Genomic DNA, 24,087 nt, shown 5'->3' on the forward strand with positions numbered 1-24,087 from the left:
CGCTAGCACCAAGCCAGGCACACTGGCAGAAGGGTGTGTCCTAGACATGTCTGTGAGCAGGGGGTGTGTGGTGCCTGTGTAGTAGCCCCCAGTGGGGGATCTCCACCACCTAAATAGTATTAGAGCCACAGTGATCCCAAATTGCGTTAATCTGGTTGTCTTTTAGTTAAAATAGCGTTGTGGCAGTCTTGTATGCAAAAAGCTTTAAAAGTATCTGTTGTCAGCTTTTGTGTTATGGGGAGCAGCAACAGTAAACCCACTTCTTCTATTTTTTTAGATGACTTCCACTTACCTCTTGATGTTTTACCAGCTGTGACAGAGGCCCTTGACTCCAAGACGAAAGTGGAAGATTTGCACAAGGAGAGCAGACCTTTCCGCTACTGTGAAAAAAAAACCATGGACCTGTCAGACAGTGACCGTCCTGTCAGCTTCAGCTCCACTTCTTCCTCTGCTTCCTCCAGGGACAGCCACTGCTCCTTTGGAAGCAGAATGACCTTGGTTTCCAACAGCCACTTGGGCTTGTTCAACCAGGATAAAGAAACAGGTGCCATCAAGCTAGAACTGGTCCCAGCCAGCCGATTTTCCAGCCACAAGCCACGCAAAAACTCCCCTGTGGAGCAAGAGGATCCTGAGGAAAGCCTTGAAAAAAGGCTAAGCATGCCAAGGAAAGCAGAACCAAAAGGAGCGAGCAAAAACTGTGCAATGTCCCTGGTTACAGAGCCCACCAGTCCCAAGCTCCTCTATGTGGACAGAGTCGTCCAAGAGATCCTGGAAACGGAGAGGATGTACGTGCAGGATCTAAAAAGCATTGTGAAGGTAGGAGTCTTGGTTAGGATGGTGTTACTATACCATAATGCTATTTTTCACATTGATTTCATAGCAGGACAGATGGACCTGACAATAGAAGTGGCATTTGCTGGTCTTTATAAATCAGTGTAACATCATGGTTCTTGTGTGTTTCTAGTTTTTATTTTATTAGATAAATCTAAGCTGTTGCTATGTGTTCATGAAGACATAACAGAAAAAAAAACTCTAAAATTGACAGCAGTAGTGAACAAAGAGTAGTAAACTCATTAAAGTTTGTCTACCAAAAAAAAGTACAATGTTCTGTTTCCTAGAATGTATACCAAGAAGCAAACAGCAGACAGCTTGTTTGCCCCTTTAAATGCTTTATCTGGGGTCTCAGTTGTTGATTCTCCACCACCCCCTCCCCAAATCCTAGTCCTGCAAGTTTTTTCCTGCCTTTTTCTCTCTCACTTTCATGCAGCCCACAGCTGCACTCTGTCCCTTCCATGTCCATGGCCTGTAGTATTGAATATGGCATGTGTATTTGCTGGAAAACCCTATTGTTTGGCTGTTATGAAGGAATTATGTTTTCTTTAATACTAATTCTGAATGGGTGGTGCTAATAAATGTTACACCCATTAATGGTAATGGTGTATGTAACATTTATTAGCACCAGTGAAGTGTTTGTCCAATCCCCAGATGAACAGTATCTTTCATTTCTCCTTTCTAGTATAGGGGAAAATATGAATGAGTCCTTCCTTATATTGTCCTTCTCGCTCCATGTGCTTGTAACTGTGCCATCACTCATGTTCTTTCGTGTTTTTGAAGATGACAATTAAGTCCCTTGATTAGTGTTTGCAGTCTGTGTACTTGGCCTGTGTGTGTATGACCATTTCTTGGGAGGTGCATGTTTAATGCACTGTTTATAGAATATATAGCTTTAGGTAGCTGTAGGAGGTCATCTGCAAGAAGAAATATCAGTCAGCTGGAGACACTCTCCCCATCTGCAGTTCCAGCCTGCTTGGTGGTCCAAGGAATGAGTGGGAAAAAACGCTAAGGCTTTGGTAACACAAATGCACATCATGGTTAAACACCCCCACCCCCCCGGAGTTCTCACAAAGAAGGCTTTTTCTGCAAGACTTCATTGGTTTCTGTAGCTGCTGCTGTTTCTCTGCATTCAACGGTTTTCCAAGTTTCATTTTGGAGTGTTTAAGGTTCTCCTATGCTGCAGAAGCAAGCCAGTTTCTGTGCATAGTCACCGTTCGCTAGGCATAACATCCATGGTTTTGGAAACCTTACCTCTCAGTCATCTTCCTATGCAGCAAACTATACAGATTGAGAAACTGGAAGCTTTCATTAAAATCTTGAAATAGATTTTCCATTCACAAGTAGGAAGGCAAACAAATGCTTGCTGGAAATATTTTAAGCATCACTACAGCAGATGTAGAGTAAATATGGCAAATGCTCTTGAAGTTATGAAATAACTGGAGGCATTTACCTGTGAAACACCCAGGTGTATTTCCTACAGCAGCTAGTAAATAGTGAATCTTGAAAGCTTTGTGTGGCACTAGACAGCCTGTTTGAGAGATGGATTGGCTGGCAGTGGGACTTTTCTTAGGTAGGTGTTAGCGATCTGAGGGCTTCAGAGGAGCTCCTTCCCAAATGGTGGTGACAGTGGGGAACCCGTGACACCAGGCTGGGTGTGGTCTTTGCTTGGTCTTAGGGGAGGGAGGTGTGACTGGAAACATGTTACAGAGGAGCCCATTTTATATGTTTCTCAGGATTCTTTTCTTCACAAGTTACTTTAGCAACGCTGCCGTGATTTACCCCTAACCAAGGGTGGTGGTTGTGGGAAGGATGGGAAGACTCCTCAGACATCTGCAGGAGTGTCGCAGCCTTACAGGATTTGATCATCCGGGCCTTGGTGGCTTGAGGCCATTTAGTTTGGCAGCCAGCTGGCTGGTGCTGAGCCAAAGTAAGATGAAGGGAAGCAGCTTGATCTGTCCTATTTTCCAGATAAGCATGGGTCAAATTTTGGCAACAGGTTAGGAAATGGGATGAGGATGGGAAAAGGGGATTTGGGGAAGGGTCAAAGGACAACTGCTGCCCAACAAGTGGGTGGGAACTGAAGAGATATGTGAAGGTGGGAGCTGGTGGAGGAAAGCATAAGCCAATGAACCAGTGCTAAGTAGAGAGAGAAAATCATTAAAGGGAAAACAATATGAGGAAATGACAGAAAACCCAGGAAGTGGAAAGTTGAGGGGAGTATGAAATTGGTTGGAATTGGAGCTCTCTAGCGAGTTTTGCAGCTGTCTGCAACACAGCAGCTTATATACACAGACTAAAAATAGTAAGAAAGTTTTTTTTTTTGTTTTGGGATGGGTTGGGCTTTTTTTGCCAGGGGGAGGGAGGAAGAGAAGCAGGGCAACCCAGGCACAAAGAGCTAAAAGCTGAAGAGATGTCAGACTGAAAATGGCGTAAGAACAAAAAGGGAGAAATGAGTAGGTACTATTTTAATCACCTTCTACCCCCAGCTGAGAACTGTTGGTACAGGTCTAGTCTTTTTGTCCCCTGCTGATCCTACCTTCTCTGTAGACAATGGAAACATAGTGAAAAATAATGTGTTCTTACTGTTGTTTCCAGCACTTTGAAAAGGGTTCTAGAGCTAGAACTGGGAGTGTGTCAAAACTCATGTCCGTTAATCCAGTCTCTACATTTCTGGTGTAAAGCCAAGTATGTTTGCCTGTGATGCACAGTCAAGCTTTTTTTGGGTTTGTTTGTTTTTAGTTTTTTGGGGGGGCTGGGGGGTGGGGTGTTTTTGTTTGGTTGTTTTGGGTTTTTTTTTAATACTTGCACATTCTTTCCTGTCATCCAGAACATTAATGAATTTCTTAAACAGGACTGGACCCAGTATTAACCCCTGGGGTATGGCGCTAGTTACTGGCCTCCAACTAGATTTTGTGCCTTGATCACCACCCTCAGGCCCTGCCCGTTCAGCCAGTTTTTAGTCAACCTCACTCTCTACTTACCCAACTCATACTTCATCAACTTGTCTATGAAGATCTTTTGAGAGTGTCAAAAGGCTTTCTGAAGTCAAGGTAGACAACATCCACTGCTCTCCACTCATCTACCAAGCCAGTCATTTCGTTGTAGAAGGTTATCAGGGTGGTCAGCTTCCCCTTGGTGAATCCATGCTGACTGTTCTTGATTACCTTCTTGCCCTTCATGTGCCTGGAACTGGTTTCTAAAATTAGTTGTACACAAATGTGAAGAACATACACAGCTGTACACAAATGACCCGTTAACATGGATGGTGTGAAACTGCATGTAGGATCCTGCTATTATTCATCTTATCCAAAGTCAGCTCATTAAGAGTTACCTAGCATAGTATTTTGGGCAGTGTCCTTTCAGCCTATGTTATCCTTAGAACATGTAGACTCATCCTGCTTGACATAAGACTATGGAATGAATGGGGGAAAATAGACGTTCACCCTTCTTGATGCCTGTATTGACCTAATGCTGTTAGGTCATTAATAAGTAAATAAATAAAAATAAACTAAAAAGGCTTATCTTCTATTCGGTTTTGAGTATCTGGATGGTCTGCGTTCTTAACGGTGCCAAAATGCTAGACAAATGTAGAAATCGATTTCATGGAACATGGCTGATGTGATTGATCTTTAACTCATACTGTAGACTGAAGTTCTCCACCTTTCTTTTAAGTTGCTGATGAGAAGTATTTCATGGGCTTAGGATGAGTGAGAAGAGGCCATTCAGGCACTATTTGGCTCCCTTTGCCCCAGGATATGCTTTAAAAACAACTGCTTTTTTAACCAGTACAGCCATTTTGTCTGTGACCCAAAAGAACAGCTGAATTATGATTATTTTGAGGAATGCTGCTGTGATTCTTGCACAGGCAAGCATTGTAACAGAGTGAACCTCTCCATTGTTTGGTATGCTTTATCAGAGGATCTGTTAACTATAATTAAAATTTGAATTAGTACAGCTTAAAGCGTGTTTTGGGCAAGTTTGTGATGAGAAATCGGATACCTCTGCTTCCTGTGTGTGTCATGCTGACAGGTGTACTGGCCAGGGCAGAACCTGCAGACCTCCTCTTCAGCCTGACTTTTTCAAGTAGTAATTTAGTTAGAATGGGCATAAGCCTCAATTAGAGTAATTTACTGAAGTAACATTTTTTTTTCCCCTTTAACAAAATGCTGTCCCTGAGCTTATTATAAAAATATGATCTGCTCTTGCAGTTCATAAAAGTCAGAAGCCCATATTCATAATTTGTATAAATGCTTGTAACTGTAGAAAAAAAAAATCCACATTTGGGTTTTATCCTTGCAAAATGAAGGAATAATGCAAATGCACTGTTATAGTGCATGCATCTGTTATGTTACATTAAATACACTTTCTCAGTGATATCAGCCCATTGAGAACATCTAGATCCACTTCATGAACGTCAGACGTTTGATATAAGAATGCCTATCAGTAAAATGTTGGCATCTCTACAGTAACTAGAGGGGAGTGAAGCATGCATTGTCAGTGCATTATATCACAAATATTTGATGCAAACAGAGGTTGAGCTTCAGAAAACTTCAACTCCATCTGAAATCTGTCTTCTTTTATGTGAAGTCTCTACCCTTTCACTCCAAAAATGACATTTTTTAGAATATCCCTACTGCACTAGTTGAAGTCTCTCTCCTATCTCCTCTCCAGATATTTTGTCCTCCACTGCTCCTTTTTTATATTTGACTACTCATTCAAGCCTTTTTACCTAGAAAGTCCCATTCTCCTCTACACAGTCTTCTGCCTAAGGTCTCCCCACCCGTCTGTTTTAAGTCTTCTCTTGGTAAATCCTATCCTTATCTCTTCTCAGTCCATATTGTCTCATTTCCTCATGTGATTTATCAGTTTTTAGTCTTTCTCTCTCTATTTTCGTACTCATAATGTCTGCTGACTCCAGATCTCTTTCCATAGTTCTCTTGGTGGGTCTGAAGACACTTTTTTATGTAACTCATCACAGTCTTTTTGCAGGTCAGTTATAGTTCTCCCTCTATATCAGCTTTTTGTTCAGTCTGTCTTTTCTTCTGACAAAGTTTTCTTCACTATTCCTGATTTTTCTGCCCTCTTTTCTGTTAACATTCAGTCTCCATCTTCTGGTGTCATTCCTGTTTCCTCCTTCCCATATTTCTGTAGGACTCCTTTGTGTCTCCTGTGCCCTGGAACTGCACAGCACGCTTCTCCACCTTGCATATGGTTTGCAGAGGGTCACTGAGACACAGGAACAATCTTTTCCCTGCTGTTCCTTCAGAGGAGCAGATCTGAACCAGATGTGACTGGCAGCATCCAAGAATGGCAATTGTGGGTCAAGACCTTGTGAAGCCTGAGCTGAACCATGCAAAGGACCATTGCTGAAAGTTCTTATTGGGGATAGGCGAATTTGAGGGGTTTCTTCCCCTTCCCACCCCTCCACACCCACCCTTCCACCAAAATGGTCAGAGGTGGCGATTTGGACAAAGACAGCAAAAGGCATACTCTGGGAAACAAAGTCCCCATTGTGCTCTGGTCTGCTGCCACCCCTCCTTGAGACAGGACGGTGTGGTTCCTGTCCCTGCTAGTCAGCCTGGGGCTGCTTGTCTTCTTGGGGGAAAGGTCACCAAAATTTTTCAACATGAGCAAAGGAAAAAAAAGGGCGTTCTTTCTCAAAAAGGCCTGGGGGAATGCTTTGGCTGAAGTCTTCTAAAACAACTAGGCAAGGAAGCAAGTTTCTGGCATGGAAAGCTTCATCCAAGGTGAGCAAGTCTGTCAAAGTTATATACCCCGTGGTGGGGGGTGGTGTGTGGAGAGAAACGTTGTAAGGGGAAGCATTGGACATTTGCAGTAAATATGTGTTGTGGCACCAATGATGAAGGGAAGCCCTTCTGAGAGGAAGTCAGTATCAGATTTTTATTATTCCCAGTTTCCTGCCTCCCAGTGCTGTGGTTAGAGGATGTCTCTTTCTCCATTTTAGGTAATTAGTTAAAAAGACAACTCTTAAGACTGCATGTGCGCATTGTCACTTCTTGCAGTGTGTTAGGAGAAAAAAAGCTGCTTGTGCACTGGGTTTTTGGATAGCATAACTCTACAAGAAAGTTAATTCCTCCTAGGTTCAAAAGGTAGGAATCCCAGTATAGGTAAGGCATCTGAGAAAGTTAATTCCTCCTAGGTAGGAATCCCAGTATAGGTAAGGCATCCCAGAATGTTTGTTCCCACATTATGCTTAAGTTCCACTTCCAGCCTCTTTTTCTATGGCTGCTAACCTACATGCCTGAGGAAGGTACCTTTAGGTTGCTGACATAAGTGGCATGTGAAGATGTTACTCTGGAAGTGTGCCTCTGTTTTGCAGTACAGAATTCCAGCACCCACCAAAAATAAACAGTTCGATTAGCCAAGCTGCCCTTTGTGAATATTTTGTAGATGAGAAATTTCCCAGGGCGCTTCAATGGGAAGTTTGAAATGGTTTGATTAGCTGAGCTGCCCTTTGTGAGTATTTTGTAGATGAGTAATTTCCCAGGGCGCTTCAATGGGAAGTTTATTGAATATTATCAAGAAGATAACTGTGATGTGAGAGGCTGCACCAGCCCCTCCTGTATAAGCATGTTGAATATTGTCAAGAAGATAACTGTGATGTGACAGGCTGCACCAGCCCCTCCTGTATAAGCATCCTGAATTTTATGGCACTGCTGTAGTAATCAGACTGTAATGATGGCATTCTGATGTTTTTCATGGCTTTTATTTCACTCACTGTAGGGAGCAGTGATGTGTGGTCTCACAATTAGTCTTTTTCTTCAGTGCATTAAGGCCAGAAGTTAGTGTACCATATCAGTGGCTGTATAGCTATGGAGCAGTACCTCAGCTTCATGGACAGGCACTGCAGGTTTGCAAGCCTAGCCTGTCTGACAAAGATTGCTGACATACTTCATTTAGTTGTCTTAAATCTTCAGCACAAAAGAGCGAATGCAGGTGATGAGTGCGTGATTTTTAGGCAGTTTTTTAATTTCCTTATGAACAGAGAGATGATCTAGGAGTGGGCTCTCCTCTCTGGAGCCAGCTGCAGAGCCTGTCCCATACAGACCAAAACGATGTTTCATTTAGGTTTAAAGTATGATAGCGATATTCAGAGTGAGATTCTTCCTCTTTGAAATTTGTCTTGCTACGACATTAAAAAGCGGTTAAAAGCAGGTTAGCACACATGCTCTTCTTTCTGACTAGGGATTGATCTTTATGCATTTAGAAAATGTGGATGAGAAATTTAAATTACCTGCAAAAAATATTATGACCATGACAGTGATAAGTTTGTATGATTAGTATTTGGTATACTTTAGAGCTGATGAACTTTCTCACTGCTTGTTTTTTCATCCATGAAAGACGAGCTGTGTCTAATTCTGATTGCCCTCCTCAGGGAAAGCATCACTTAAAAGCAAGGAAAGTTTTTTTCCAGTAATATTGAGATATGATAGCTGAAACAAAATTGTGTTTGAGGACCTCTGTACGTATCTAAGAGGCCTTCAAGGTCCGTGAAGTTTAAACAGAGTTATAGCAATATAAATTGAAGCAGAAAAATGTTACACTAAAAAAAAATCTGTAATAAATTTGGAAGCAGCTGTATTGGAGCATGTTAATGTTTTGGTTCTGGAACTGCTGTTTAAAAATCAGGACCATAATCCACACTAGAGACTCTTGAGAGGTGAGGTATGTAGTAACACCACTAGGTATGTTACCAAACAGGTGTAAACAGCTGTTCTGCTCACCCTTAAAGAAATGTCTAAAGTAAATCCGGCTGCTTTCTTTTGAGGCAGTAGGACTGTTCAGCTTTCCCTGCAGACTTCTTGCTTCCTGGATGTGAGCCATATTAAACATCCTAAAGCAACCTAAAGTGATGGAAGTGTATACAAACTGTTGTCTGTGTTTGTATCTTAAATAGTTTTAGATTAGGTTATTTGTGAAACTCCCAAGATCTTGAACAAAAATATTTTGCCAGCTATGTATACTTTAAGCTTCTAATCAAAGCAAAACAAAAGCAGAAACATAACCCAAACCTTGTTTTTCTGGGCATATGAGAAAGATTCTGGGCTTTGGAAAAAGATGTTTTATAGCTGTACAGTAGGAATATATTGTATTGTGAACAACCAGAAGTAACCTAACAAACCACTTAGGTGGTAAAGGCAACTGGTTATGTTGTGGCATTATCAGGGAGCTGTTTCGAAAGTAACCTCATAGGAAATATGCAAAGCCAGGGTTAGATATACTGCTGTGTGATTTTCCTTATCTGCATTATCACTACTCAGTCATATTTCTGCTGGTAACATTCATATATGTCTTTCATTCAGCACGTTCCTGAGCATTTGAAAGACACTGAATAAAATGTCACTGCTGCCTTGTGTTTTCCCTACCTCTACTTTGCATCCCGTTCTTATCTTACAGCTCGACTGTAGAAACTTGTCCGGATAGCGATCGCCTTTGCCAGGTAATTGCCAAGCTTCAGCATAGGGCTGGGACTGCATACATTAAGACAGCACAAATATATAGCCATAACTTTTTTGTTTGTTTTAAGGTCACCTCTGTATTTGGACAGCACAAAGGAGAGAGTTATAGTGCAGTAATAAATGAGCTGTCTATAAATGTACAGTGAGCCTTTCTCAAGCTGTGGGTGGGAGAGAAGCGGCAGGGAGGGCTGTCGCTCTTCCAGGGAGCTGCAGAATTGCCGAAAAGCCTCCCTGCCACTGCTCTTGTCCTCCCTCTTCTTACAGTATGGGGTAAATCGCTCAACCGTGCTGTATGCAACCTCCTACTCGCTTTCTAAATGCAAATGAATATAGATAAAAGGGTGAGAGTTAATCTTCTGTTTGGGAAAGCTTTATTCTTTTCCGAAGGAGGAGGCAAGGGGAAGATGTAGTTAAATACAGAGTGTGCCATTGAAGAGTGCTGGTGGTGGGCAGGGGCTCCTGGAGTGAAACTTTGCTCCTGTCACTGTACTGAGGCTGGAGCCAGAGGTTGTGTCCCTGGTTAGTGGGACGTATAGAGCCCTTCTGGAATTCAGAAAGCAGCAAAAGAGAGATCTGTGCACCTCTGACCTACGCCTTGCTGTTGCTCACTGGCGGCAAATGAGGAGCTCGACAGAGCAGAGCAGCAGCGCTGGGAACACAGAACATAGAGGGGGGACAGGAAAACTGGGAGGAATAGTTCTGAGAGCTGAGAGGCAGGAGAGAGGAAGTGCAGCTTATGCTGGAAAATTTTCGGTAAATATTTAAATGCTTTACTAAAATGATACATTTTTTTCAGAATGATTGGTATTTCTGTAAAGAAATTTCCACAATTTGGAAGTGGTATCTTAAAACCAACCACATTTCTGTACTTCTAGCCAGACCGTAGTTTCTGGAGTTTTATTGTGGCCTTTTCCATTTTCATCCATGGAAATATTTGACCACTTTTAAATTTGTTATGTCGTTGTTATTAAGTACTACCTGTCAGTGAACAGTGTTCTTCTAGTAATCCACGATCTTTAAACCTGAAGGTTTAACAAACCACATAGCAGTCTCTCTCTTTTCTGCTCTCACCACTCCCATGGATTAAGGTGTTGGAGGTAGATGCTATTTTTTTGTGGTTTAATGAGAAGACTGTTTTGCAAGTAAGACGCTTTTAAAAGTGCAAACCACCCACTACTATAAGTTTCCATGTCATTGCTGTTCATATATTAGAAGTTAAAAGCCATCCATAAGTCTCTGGGAATCACGTGATTGTTAAGGTTAAGACAAATCTGTGTTTAGGATGTGTGCAGATTTTCTCCATTATGCTGGGTTTGCATTTTCATTCTTTGGAAAACAGACTCTTTCAGTTTCCCTTCTTTTGTTTTAAAATAAACATTTCTCTTCTGGAATGTCTCCTTTAACTTGTAAGCATATCAAGATCTCTTAGAAAATGTTAACATTCATTTGCCTTACAAATTGGGGAAAGTTTATTTAACAGGGCAAGGGTCTACAGCACAAGACTCAGGTTCCTTTCCTGGGTGATTCACACATTCAAAAGCTAAATATGCCTTAATAATTCTCTGTGCTTTGCTTGACTATGGTTCAATAAGGCTATAATCAGACAAACTAAGCGGTGTTGTGAGAATTAATTTATACATGTCCTGATGAACTTTGAGATTATTATTATATTTATAATTATTAAACACTTCCAGCTTGTACTTCTTAAAAAATGCTCTAGCTTATTGGAAGAGGATGATGATGATGATGGACACTGATGATGTCAAGCCTCAGTTGCAGCCTTAGATGTAGAAATGTTCAGAGCCTACTTCATCTGCCTTGCAACCTCAAACTGTTTGACATCATGATTACTGTTTAATGTTTTTATTTGACTGTCCTTGTTACTGTAGCTTATTTCTTCCGTGCTACCTCTTAACTTCAGGAAGTTGGTTAGATGGGGGCCTCGCATAGCTCCTTAATGAAATGTCAGTAAACTACTGACAGCATTTGTTATAGTCCCATGATCTCCATCCACTCTCTGAACTTGCCTGTTACTGCACCTCTGAGCAGTGGTTCCAAGGGCTAGCTTCTGGGAAGAATTCCTGTATCAGTAACTTAGCTGTGGCTGCTGGCTGAAGATATCTGAAGATAAATGTGGGATGTAGTTTTAATCCAGTGGGTTACAACTTCAGTAATTTAGTGTGCTGAAGTGTCTAACAGGGGTTACATGTGAGTTTCTGTTCCCAGTGAGTTACCTGTATTGTCTTTACAGATCATGGACATTTGAGGGGACTTGTCTGTATACAATCCATGAATCCCAGTTTCAGTTTGAGTGCTCTTAGTGTACCTCTATCAAATTACAGCTTGATTTAATTGACAGCCTGCCTTCCAAGGTGTCTTCTTAAGATGAGAGATTTTAGCATGAAATTCCTGCGGCTGAACAGAGGAATACTATTGAACTTTGTGTTTCATTAGAGCAAAAATTCACATCAGCAAAGACGACAAAATCCATGAAAGCAGTCAATCCAAGCAGGCTGGCAGTTCAACTCTGGATCATCTGGTGACAGGACTTGACCCTCCTTAGAGCTTCGTAAACACAGCTTTCCTTCTAAAATGGCTCATGGGATAAAGATGTCAGAAGTAGAAAGCAGGCGTTGGGCAAAAAGAAAGGACATAAAACCCTACAGCAGTGGAGCAGAAATTGTAAGACGTGTGCCTCCTTCCACTCCAGTCCTAGGAGGGAGCTGTGGGGCAGCGCTGGAAGCTGACACAGGCATCTTCTGGCACTGGGGCAGGGGCAAGAGGGTGTGCAGAGCCTGCTTTAGAGGCTCAGGCTCTAAAGTGGTGAGAGGGAACCCACAGCTGCAGAAAGCCATGCTGCTGCCTCCCAGCTGTGCATAGTGGCGACGCTGTTGTCCTAGGCCAGGGACTCGATGGTTGAATTCAGTGCAACAGCCTAGGGAGTGTTGGGGGACCTCTCACTGACAAAATTTTACAGGGCAAATGCTTTAGTTCAGTTCCTGAGACTAGCAGTGCTCTGACAACTCGAAGTCCTATGACAAGATCTCCTGACTGTTGTGTTGTTGACATTGGCGTGCCCTAGAAATTTCTGACTGTGTGTACATCCCCACCTGTGCTCTTCTTCTGCATGGACACAACTGCTCAAAGGCAGCCTAAACCAAAGAAAGAGTGCGTTCTAGAGATGCAAGGCATAGTGTTAGGACTCAGGAATTCCTCACTGCTAATTTTGGCTGACACGTACTCCCCCTGTGGCTTTCTGTGCATGTGGATGAAGCCAAGGGGACTTACTAGGGGTCACTGCTTCCAGTCCTTAGTATCTGTACATGGGGCAATGTTTTAATATCTATAATATAGGTGAGGAAGTCACGCTGGTTGTAGAAAATCTGTCACTCAGTAATAGCTGCATGAAAAAAAAATTTTTTTCTTCCCCTTCTCTTCTGGAGGTAAAACTTAAGTTAATACTGTTAACTTTAACTTAAATTTAACTTATTTGCAGAAGCCAAACTGTGGAAGGTATAGGGAGGAGTCTGTCATGATCACCTTACTCTGCAGTGTTCAACAGTGGAAAAAAACCTTGAATGTGCTTCTCTATTTTTAGTCTTTCTTCATGCCATGTCCTCATGAGTGCTCTCACCATCAATCTTTGCCCTTTCTGCATGCAGTCAGAGAAGTATCGTCTTACCATCATGCTTGCTCTATTGCTGTTAGCCATAGGCTGTGTGTGAGCCGACTGCGCGTATAAAGTGGGTGGTTTTGAGGAAGCAGCTCACAAAGACAGGTGAGGGTAGTGTGGCTTCCTCCACTCAGGCCTGGGGAGAGGACTGATGCCAGCGAGGTGGCTTCCTGCCAGTTCAGAGACTCCGCTCTTCTGAGCAGACATTGGAGGGGAAAGAAATCCATCTCAAACTGCATCTAGTGACAGATTGTATAAAGCATACGGGTTATGTCGGCCGTTCCCATTTGGAGGCTTGCAGGCTGTCAGTGGTGGGAGGTGTTCTCCTCGCCCTTCTCCCTTGATGGCAGGGTCAGGGCTCTGCAAGCACGTAGGTGGGTCCTTCGGAGCCCACCTGCAAGGCCCGACAGAGCTGTTTCCCACCAGGACAGAGCTGTACTAGCAGTGACAAGTGGCAGTCTTATGTACAAGGTACTCGGGGTGTAAAAACAGATGGAAGAGGGGGGTAGGGAGCGTGCAGAGCCCAGAAACTTTCTGCTCCCCTTGCTAAAGTGAGCAGAGGAGGCCATCTCTGCGGGTCTGTGTTGAACTCAGTAAGAAACTGGCACTGGCTGTTGGCTGGTGGCAGATCCCCAGGCAGGTGCTGGTCTTTCAGACCTGTCCGTGCTTTGGCTGATGTGAGGGTTTTCTGGCTTCAGATGTCTTTAAAAAAAAAAAAACAACTCATCAAATACCACTCCCCACTCCTCACCCCCATTTTTTCACTAAAAGTAGAAAGTATAAAGACATGCTTGCAGAAATTTCCTTCATTTAAGTTTCTGTTTTTACATGTAGAGGAGCTGTAGGGTGGAGAGTGCAAGCATTTTTTTTCAGGTTTGATTTACTGGCATCATTAATGTGCAACATCTGTAGCAGATGTAAAATACGGTTCTGATTTTTATGGCACTCAGACTTCATCTACGGTTAAAAACATGCATATTAGTTAAATATAAGTATTTAGCTGTATTAGCTTGCTGTATGACAATGTGATTTTGTTACTTGCAGCCTGGGTTAGTGGTTGTGTTACTCATGGGAACTGGAGATACTTGCTGCAAATTCTCACCTTCTCGGCAAAGAGCATTTGTAAAGCTCCTCCCCTCTCTGCTGAGTTGGTACAGGTGAGACATAGCTGCTGCTACTTCTGCGTCTCCTACAGAGGAGTTTCAGAAGTGGGAGGTTAAGGACACTAATTACCCTGGAGAGGCAGGGATTTCTGCCTGCCACGTGGGAACATGCCAGGCTGTCTCTGGAGGGATGAAAAAAGGGAAGGGCTTTGACATGGTGGGGGAGAGGTGGGAAATGTTTTTAAGAGCAATTAGGCAACCATTTTTTCACTCTCAGAAGGGAAGAATGGTTTCAGTCAAAATGAGGCTGCCTATACATATGTGACCGGTTTTGGCTGTTTGCAGAGACTGAAGAGGAAGAATATAGAAGATGAGGGGAGGAAAACAGGCAGAAATGTGATAAGTTTGGCTGCATGAAAGGTTTTGCTACAGGTGTTTCCAAGTAAACCACTGTGCAGATTATAGGAGACCTGCATTAAAATAGTGGGTTTGTCATCTACCATCACAGAAGGTAATGACAACAAAGACAAGGGCTTTTAAGGAGAAATCCTGCCAAAAGAGATTGATACGGGAAGGAGATGGATTTGATTTAGGTCTCAATCAGTCCTTGGACTCATATAGGCAAAGAAACCAGAGCAAGAAAGCAAAGTATGTTTGGTTTACAGCTGCACCTTCGCTTTGCAGGATACAGCTGTACTTTAAATCATTGAAAAGAGCTGCAGTGAGATGCTTTGTTCAGAATTCAGCATCCTTGGCCACCTGTTGTGGATAGTATTCTATTTTTTGACCCACAGGGCATTCAGAGTATGTTGCTGTACACGCAGGATAAATCCTTAAGTAAAATAAATAATAAGAAAAAAGAATAGAAAAAAAATCAGGCAAAAGGGGAATTGGTACATATTATATTTACCTATGTAATTGGCAGAATTAGCAGTGGGGAGCATGTTATAATGGTTATTCTGTTGTACAACCGCTGCCCAGCTTTCTCTTTGGTTAGAAGTATGTAGATAGTTTGGGCAGCATGGGTCTAGCTAGAAGGCTGCAAACAGGATCCAGTTTGTGGCATGTTTTCTTTCTGGCTTGCAACCTTTTCCTCAAAGTGGCGTGAAGTGGTGCTTAGGTGGCCAAGGCTGCTGAATTATTCCAGTAGTTCCTCTTCTGCACAGCCACCTGATTTGGGCCATGTGCATCTGTGCTGGGTAGAGGGGAGTCAGGCAAAAATATGTCCATGTGTATGGTATAGCATCTAGGAGTAAAAGCTGCCTTACTAATAGCACAGAACTAGGGAATATCAGAAAACTGGGGTCTGAGTGATGTTATGGCACTGCCTGGATTAGATCCTGCTTGATTCAGTATTACATGTTTCTCCTTAGGCTGCAACACTAGAACTCATTGGAGTTTTTAGAAGTACCTGGTTTTAAGCATTTTTTTTTGACCAGAGACTGAGTTTTCCTGATGTAAGTCCTTAGGGCTTGAGCCAAAGAGCATGTTGCTGAAGTCCAGAGGTGTGCAGCAGCTTTGCTTTCTCCTGCAGCCTGTGTTTAGGCATTGGAAAGCAAAGCTTCCTGGTGGGTAGAATCATTCTCTTTTTTTCTTGTTTTGGTATTGATATTTAATCAAATTTTCAGTGTCTTGTGTGCCTGCCCCTTGGTAAAGGTGTACCTATGCAACAACACTGCTTTTTCAAAAATTTTGCATATCTTTGGTGATATCAATATATGCACAGGCCTGCCCTGTAAAGGGATTACTAAGAACTTCTGTAGTATATCTTTCTTGCAGGGCAGGATAAAAATTGATTCTTGTTTTATGAGGCAGCGTGGCTTTTACCCATTTTTTTAGCATTACCATGTTAACATTGCCATTAACATTACTCATTTTAATGTGTAGTTTTAGCATTACCACATTAATGGCTGAGTTATTTATTATTATCCAGCCTGTAGTCTGTTTTTAAAGCTAAGTGTGTGTCTATTTTAAAAGGAAAACCTGGGTGGCTAGATGAAAATGTCCCACTAATTTGCATTTAGTTTCTAAAGTTTAGTCATGGAAAAAATTAGTTTAATCAATATGTGAAGATATTTTTGCTCATGTCATCCTTTTCTTGACAGTTTTCTCTTATTTCTAATTCATATAGTTATTTTTTTAGCCTCTGAGGTTAGTTGTCATCATTTTGTTCCTCTAGAGTTTGTTCTTGTGTGATGGAGGAGGAGGAGGAGGTGGTCAGGATATGCAGCTTCTAACAGATATTCTTTCTGATGGATTTGGCATGATGAAAGGCAAATGCTGACAATGTCAAACCCAGCAAGGAAGACTGGGCAGTCTAGTAAGAGTCTTGTAGTTTTTGGAGAGTTTCAGGAAATAGGATGGAAAAATTGTGCAGTACCATTAGAGCAAAGCTTGCTCCATAAATCAGTCTAAGGAGACTGGCATTTGTGGGTTTTTTCCTCCTATAAAGTAAGCTAAATGTTTTTGCCGTAACTGTAGAGAAGCAATAAAAGCCTAGTGAAGGCAAAGGTTATAAGCAAATCATTTAGTGCCAACAGATGGTCCATAGATGCTGACAAGAAAGAAATAAAGTGAATAAGACCGATACTCTGTTCTGATAAATTTCATTGATTTCTGCCCCATGTCATCACGGTTGCAGCCTGCCCTGTTGTCCTGTAGCTCCAAACCTTTCCTTATGGCTTCGGATGATAACAGCTGTTGATATGTGGCAGGAGGTTGCAGTGACTACCATGGGGTAAAGTACCATTTCCTAAGAAAGAGTGAGGAAAACCCCCATGGCTGGGTAGCTTTGATCTGCCTGTGCTGGTGTCCTTGCAGAGGACATTATATGCCAATCCTCTCTCTGTTTCCTGGATCAGTTCATGAAGCCTTTATGAGTGCACCCGTGCTCTATAAAGCAGTATAACCAAAAGGGTCCCACTTGCTGTGTCAGTGCAAGCGCTGTGCTGCTGCGCTGTGCCTGGTCTTCATCAGACCCTTCCTTGTGTCAAGACCGCCCAATGTCCACCTCTTTCAGATAGACGTGGGTATCTGAAGCTTTTTGCTGCTGCAATACCCTCCTGTCAGTGCCATGTTAGGCACTTCATGTCTAGCTCAGGTATCTGTTTCCATGTAACAGCAACGTAAACATGTCTGTAGCTGTCAGACTTGCACAAGCCTCGAGTCAGCAACATTAACAAAAATAGAAAGCTAAAACATGAAAGCAGTCCCTCCCTTTCCTGCTGTGAGAGTCCTCTGTCATTTCCTAACAAGTACCAGGTGAGATACACGGTACCTCTGAATCCCAAGCATTTTAAGTAAATGTAACCGTCTCCTTTTGCTCGAGGTAAGCACAAATGCAACCATTAGTTTCTGGTTTGTTTCTGGTCTGATGCTGGGAGGAGAAGGGGGCCTGAAGCACAATCTTAAGGAACTTTCAGCAGAAGAGAGCACAAGCTGTGGGTGTGTGGTATAACCTGATACTGGCGTGCGCTACGGGAATGCTGGAGATCTGCCAAAGCACCTGCAGGCTGCTGCTTGGCAGGAGCATTAGGAAGTACTTGGTTCCCTCTTTCTTACTAAGTGTTGGTAAAAGACTGAGAAGAGTATGCGTATGTGCAGGGAAACTGGGATAAGAGGACAAAAGGAGCACAAATCAGGTCATACTTGTAACACTGTCTACTGGAAATAACTGTGGACTGTTATTTTGATGAAACCCAAGCTCCAGCTATGCTGAGATGAATGAATTTGAAAGAAACTCCTCTTTATTCAGTAAATATGCTGTATGGAGTTATCCCACTTCCATTCCTCTGCAATCCACCCCATCATACCAGCTCGGGGTGCTGCAGTGTTCCTGCAGTGCTAAAAATGTTTTCAGAGGATCGCAATTCCACTGGAGCTTTTCTGTTCTTTGCTTTTGCATGCAGATTTGTATTACTGGGCAGAAAAGGTTATTTATTTACTGCCATCACCAGAGTAGCCCTGAATCTATCATCTACTTCTGCCTTTGACCTAGCATATTGCTTGCTGCACTCCTGTCTGCCTCGCTGTCCTGAACCATTAACTCTTCTGCAGCTTCTAAGTATAAATAAAAAGCCAAGGACAAGTTTAGGGAATCCCAGGGATGCGTCTCCAATGACTTACTGCACAAATATATTTCAAGGACAGGCTTGGACTGAGGCTGCTGTCAGCTAGGAGAGAAGGTAGAGCACAGGTCGGATGCTATCACAGAAGAGATGAGATTGCTCCCCAGGGACCTGCCTGCTTGCGCGCCCGCTGCTGCGTATTGCTCTTCCTAAAGAGGCTGAGGTTGCCTTGGAATAGGTTTGCTTTCTTTCTCTTGGCAAAAAATACTGAGTTTTGGGGGTGATGAGGGGTACCTTTATCTGGAAGTGATGAAAGGGTGTGGATTATTGAGCATTAGGATAGGGGGAGGGGACAGCAAAGCCTACTGGTGCCCAGACCTGAATCTTGGTTACAGCTGTGACTCTGCTGACACTATTTCAGTTGGAAAGAAGGATATGGGGATGGAGGCTCGAGTGCTGTAATTCTTAAACTTCCTTATGAGGGCATCTAAAATCCAAAAGTCAGATCTGCAATTGATCCAAACCCCTTGTCTTCACAGGATTTACAGAGAATAAATCTTGGCCAATGCATGTGCTCTATAATACTTTTTTCTTTATGACTCTGGAACACAGTTATATCTTAGAAGTTTTCATGGTCTCGTTGACGTTTTGCAGGGCTCCTTTCCTACAGCACCACGGAATGCAATGTTGCTTTTGGGAGGTTGCCACACCACATTGTCTAGCCCCAGGCTAAGGGATTTTATTTATTTTTATTTCACATTGTTTCAGCTGTTTTCACTTTTATTTTATTTCCATCCTCCAGCAGAATTTCTTCATGAATGTGGCAGCACATTGTGTTTCTTGGTTTATGAGCTGTAGTTAGTTGAATAGCCTGCTGGATTTGTTTGCCTTTATCTGAGAAATTTTAATACTGTAGCAACAACAGAATGAAAAGTGACACTTTGGGAGCTGACCTCTTATCAAAGTGAGGGAAGAGATGGGAAAGTTGTTCTCCCAGAACACTGCTGAGCTTTTTCTAGCTGTCTTACTCCTATTCAGTTAAAGTCCCTGGATGAAGCACAATCACTTTTATAAATGCAAAAGGAAATCTTTGCTAGAGTATATAGCAATGTAATTTGCAGTGTAACAGTACATGTGGTTAAATTGCATGCATGTATATGTATGTATATATAGAGATCTAAACTCTACAAACTCTGCATTGTTTTCTTAACTATGATTAAAAAAATAATTTTTTTTGCAGTGGTTGCTTTTCTGAGCCTGTGTTGCTCGTATGCTTTCTGCTCTTCGTTATATAGGTTTTCTGTTACTAAGACTGCATCAAATGATATTCTTCATCTCTTATTTTTACATTGTTTTGTCTTTGAGCCAGTTAAGTGATCAAGTAAACTGTCATTGCGAATGAAATCTGAATACATTTTCTTGGTTTTGATTAACAGAATTACTGTTACCTTTCATAACAGAGTGGCTGTTCACAGAGGGGCTACTGAAGGCTTTACTGTAATAATAAGGTGAAACTGATATGAAGAGACTCACCTTGTACAATAAAACCTGGCTCTGTTTACTGATCTAGAAAAGGAGGAAATGTCTGAAAGCCTCCTTCTCATTTCTCTTGTAGGATTACCTCGACTGTATCACTGACCAGACCAAGCTCTCCCTGGGGGCAGAGGAGCGATCAGCCCTGTTTGGAAACATACAGGATATCTACCGCTTCAACAGGTAAATTCATATTTAACTAACTGAAAACATATCAATAGCTTGTATTAATGGGGAGGGAGCAAGATAAGCAAATACTCTTTTATCACTTTAATATAGTCAAGACATATAAATTGAGAAATGATCTATCTTTGATTCTCAGCAGGGTTGGTTTGCTGAGATCAGATATTTTTAGCTGTGTATTTTATGAATCAAATGTGGTCTCCATTTACTTTTTTTGTTTTCATTCTGGGTATTTCCATGAATTTAAGCCTAACCTGCTCTGTGCCCTAACTGAGCCTAATGCAAGACCACTGTGAATGAAACTCTTGCCTTACTAGAGAGATGTCATTTTTTCCCTGCTATATCGGGTCCTTTTGTGTACCGATATACGTCACCCAGATCTGGCTTTTGTAGTGTTTTATAGTACTAGGGACTCCCTGAATTAATTTCACAAAACTGTGTTCAAGTACCTTCTGTTTATTGGAGGCTTCTACTCAATATCTTTACACCCTTCTCTAAAACTCTGCAAATGGGATTCTAGTGTATATTGGGATCCTGAAGTAAAATGTCTTGCTTGTATAGCTAGTGCCACATTGTATGGGACCTTCAGTATCTGCAGTTTTAGGATCATGCTGCTGCTACTTTTGTTACTATAAAAATAATAACTTACTCAGCATTTAAGGAGAAGATTGAATATTTAGTTGATGCAAGAAATATATTGGCATAAAGTTCCCACATCTTTTATATCCCATTACTCCTGTAAAAACTCTCTTTGCTTTGCTGTAGTTGACAAAACATCTCCTAAACTGCTGTGTTCTTTGAAGAACAAGAACAGATAATTTAATTGAACCAAAAGAGGATTCTGAAGTGGAGGACTAGTGTCAAAGAGCATCTTCAGTGTTTTTCCATCATCATGGAAAGCTGAAGTGCTTCAGCTGCTGGGATTGCTGTTCAGTATCAAAGGCAAGAGTGGGGACAGATCTATTCAGAACTTAGGGACAAAGGTGAAACCTAAAATCTTGTCCTGAAACTTAAAACAGCTACTGCAGAGTAATGGAAATACACTTTACTATAAATCTTCTGTGTCATGCTTTAGCTACAACAACTGACTTGACTGAGTGTCTTAACACGATGGAAAATACATGGTGGTAGCCTGATCACGTGTTTTAGAGCCCTGAGACAATGGTTCTGAGCTTACAGCTCCCCAGTGGCCACAGGATGGAAAAAAACAGTTCTGGCCTTTATGTTTGCTAATCCTTCAAAAGCTAGACAAATGGCAGACTTGGTAGCTAGGACACATTTATACCAGCATCATTGCAAATATTACCTAATAATAATACCTTCAAGAAAAGAAAAGTGGTGAAGCAGTTTTGGGCAATTTTAGATATGTCACAGTGGTTAAAACTCACAGGAAGGTTGTCCAAAGCCTTTAATAAATTACTAATGTGTTTCAGGCCTTCTAATTTAAAATTCTATGTGGAAATTGTGAGCTTTTAAGACTAAACACTCATTGTAGATCCAAATATAGCTTCAAGGATTAAGTTCCCTCCTGTGTAAAACTTGGCATGTAGCTTCTGGGTCCTGAACATATTCTAGAACCTTTTTACTTGTTTTTACCTTTGAAAAAGGTCCATTTGGCAGGTCTGTGTTAGTAGTTTCAGATGCTTTTTGTGAGCATAATTTTGTCGTTTCAGAATTACCTTGTTTTTTTTCAACTTTGAATTTGACCATTCATCAATGATCAAAGGTTTTAGTCTCAGGTTTTTTTGGACTTTGTATAGATCTGAGAAATTTCATTTCAGTAAATGGGAATTTTTCTCTGCTAAACTACTTAACGATTTTGAGGTGTTGTATTGAATGGCAGAGATGATGTTCAGGATGGTAACTGCTAGTCCTGTGACTCTGATCTCTTCTTGGAAAGCTATTTCTTAAAACAGAATCACGGACTATGTACTGGTTCATTGGTCCTGCTCCATCGGTCCTGCTCCATCCCTTGGGAAAAGCTTCTGCACGATTAATTTATTTATTCAGAAGGGGGAAGTGTTCTCTAAGTCAGCATTTGCTGCCTTTCTTCCCTGGCCTCTCCTGTTGAGATTTTTTCCAGTCAGAGTCCCAATACAAAGACTCAATGCTGAAATAGGAATTCTGCTCAAGTTTAGTACTTCTCCCAACACTCAGATGATCCTAGAAGAGGCCAAGGGGACACCTCTGCTGCTGACAGGGATCATCCTGCGAGGTCCTTGTCCATCAGTGGGTACTGCAGCACACAAATACAGTGCAGGGCCCTTTTCTGTCATTGCAGTTGTATTCAGCAGTTCCTGTGCTCTGAGCCTCACCGTGGTGAGGGCTGGCTTGTTGTCAGGAGGAGCCTTCACAAAACCTGTAAGAGCTCACCTTTGATGGAAAAGGGTTTTTTCCTGAGTGGAAAGAATTTAGTCTTGGCCACAGGATTTTTTCGTGAAAGTGAAGTTATATCAAGGCTGAATTTCTCTTGCTTGTTTTTTTTTTTTTCTTTTTACTGAAAGTCTGAACTTTTTAGATTAACTTTCCAGAACTTTATATGGTGAGAGTATTCTACCATGAAGACCAGCGTGTGCCTGCTATGTCCATTTTTGTTTTGAATGCTGTGCTCTCTCGGGCATTGAGAGAAGGAAGTTTTTCAGAATTGCTGATACTTTAGCAGTTACAACTAGACTGCACAGTATTTGGTCATCAACTTTTTTTTTTTTTTTTTGTCATGGGTTCAGGACAAATCATGCTGTTTCCTTCCTGTGTCTTTCCATTTCTTCCATTCTACCAAAATGGCCTGTCTGATGTCCCTGTCATTACCATCTTTCGCTCGCTCTAATTCAGGTCAAAGTGGAGGAGAAAAATACTTGTCTTGTTTTAAAATGGTGTGGTGATATAAAATTATTAAAGTAAAAAAAAGTGCCTCACCTGTATTGCGTGTGCAAATACGTTGAGTATTTGCAGGCCTATAAATGTGTTTATCTCACTCCTCTTGACCTCCTGTAGTCAACAGCTTGATACTAACCTGCACTTTGTCCTATTGAAAGTCTTCACCTATGGGGGGAAGATAAGTGTGTTGTCTGGAAAATAATTTGTACTCAAAAAAATCAAAGCATCCTAAAAAACATTGTAATGAGACTTTTATCAATTTAACTTGAAAAGGTAACAAATGCACTGCGTGAAAAATTGTCAGCCTCTTTATGCTCACCTCTCTCATCCCAAAGGAGTTAGCATAGCTATTGATGATGATCGTACAGAGTTGGATTTTTCCAGACCATATAACCCAAGCTGTATAACTCAGTACATGGTATTAAATGGCACTAGTATTCAGTGGCTTAAATGGCGCTGACACTTGGTGCATGCTTCAGCCTGAGTCTTGTTAGTGGTTCAGCTGCAAGAGCATGGAGTTCCTCTGACGGTGCTCCCTTCCTGCCTGGGTGGTTGGCACAAGCCAGTCGCAGAGGCCGAGAGCTGTGGTACCATCTGTGAATAGCATAAAGCCTCTGGATATTCAGGTGAAGGGAACTAATGCTTTTCTCTGTTGTTTCGTCTGCCTTCTACCAGGTACTTAGATGTAGCCTATAATAATAGCTTTGCTTTTTCATATGTCGTCTTGGTATTATATGGGTTAATTGAAGTTTTTCAGGATTCCTGGGCATGACAGATTTGTTATTTTTACAGTGGCAGGCTGCTCTAACTAATCCCATCCTTACCAGCCAGGGGAGACAGAAGAGAGTGCGGTATAGGTAACAAAATCTCTCAAAGCCCAGCCCTTACGCTCTGGGCTCATGCTGGAGGCACAAGCCACTAGCATATTTACTGCATGAACTTGAACTCATTGCATGAATATAAAAAATCTTTAAGTGTATCCTGTAGGAGAAATAATGTGATATCATAGGAGACCAGTAGGAATAAAAGGACAATCAAGGTGCTACATACTCTTAAGCCATCAGGAGAATGTCTGCCTGCCAGACAGCAGGATGGGTCTATTCAGTGTGTTTGATGATGTTTCCAAAATTCACATGTGGAACACAGTCAGTCATTGTAACTAATGGTTATGGTCACCGCTGCTACAGCTTGCGTCTTTTGCTGATGTAAAGGAGCTTCATGAGTGTGGGGTATCAAGCAAGGGTCATATTTTTATTCCCATTTTGATGAAGGGAGAAATTGGGGTGTGGGAGGTTAAACTGTTGCTGTGCGGAGTGGCTTAGTGACTGCTTAACCTA

At 41.9% G+C, this 24,087-nt stretch overlaps 1 protein-coding gene across 1 annotated transcript in view; it reads left to right on the top strand.

The window, feature by feature from the left end:
• Positions 1-277: 277 nt before the first annotated feature.
• LOC104461818 (pleckstrin homology domain-containing family G member 1-like) overlaps positions 278-24,087 on the top strand; it is a gene marked incomplete at both ends in the record, with an annotated part of 42,633 nt that continues 18,823 nt past the window's right edge. The window contains 2 exons of the mRNA XM_010073537.1: positions 278-816; positions 19,773-19,873. Of these exons, the coding sequence (XP_010071839.1) occupies positions 278-816; positions 19,773-19,873 (640 nt within the window). The remainder of the gene's footprint in view (positions 817-19,772; positions 19,874-24,087) is intronic.

Source organism: Pterocles gutturalis, unplaced genomic scaffold (genome assembly GCF_000699245.1).
Source record: "Pterocles gutturalis isolate BGI_N339 unplaced genomic scaffold, ASM69924v1 scaffold21857, whole genome shotgun sequence".
In the NCBI taxonomy this organism is placed as follows: domain Eukaryota; kingdom Metazoa; phylum Chordata; class Aves; order Pterocliformes; family Pteroclidae; genus Pterocles; species Pterocles gutturalis.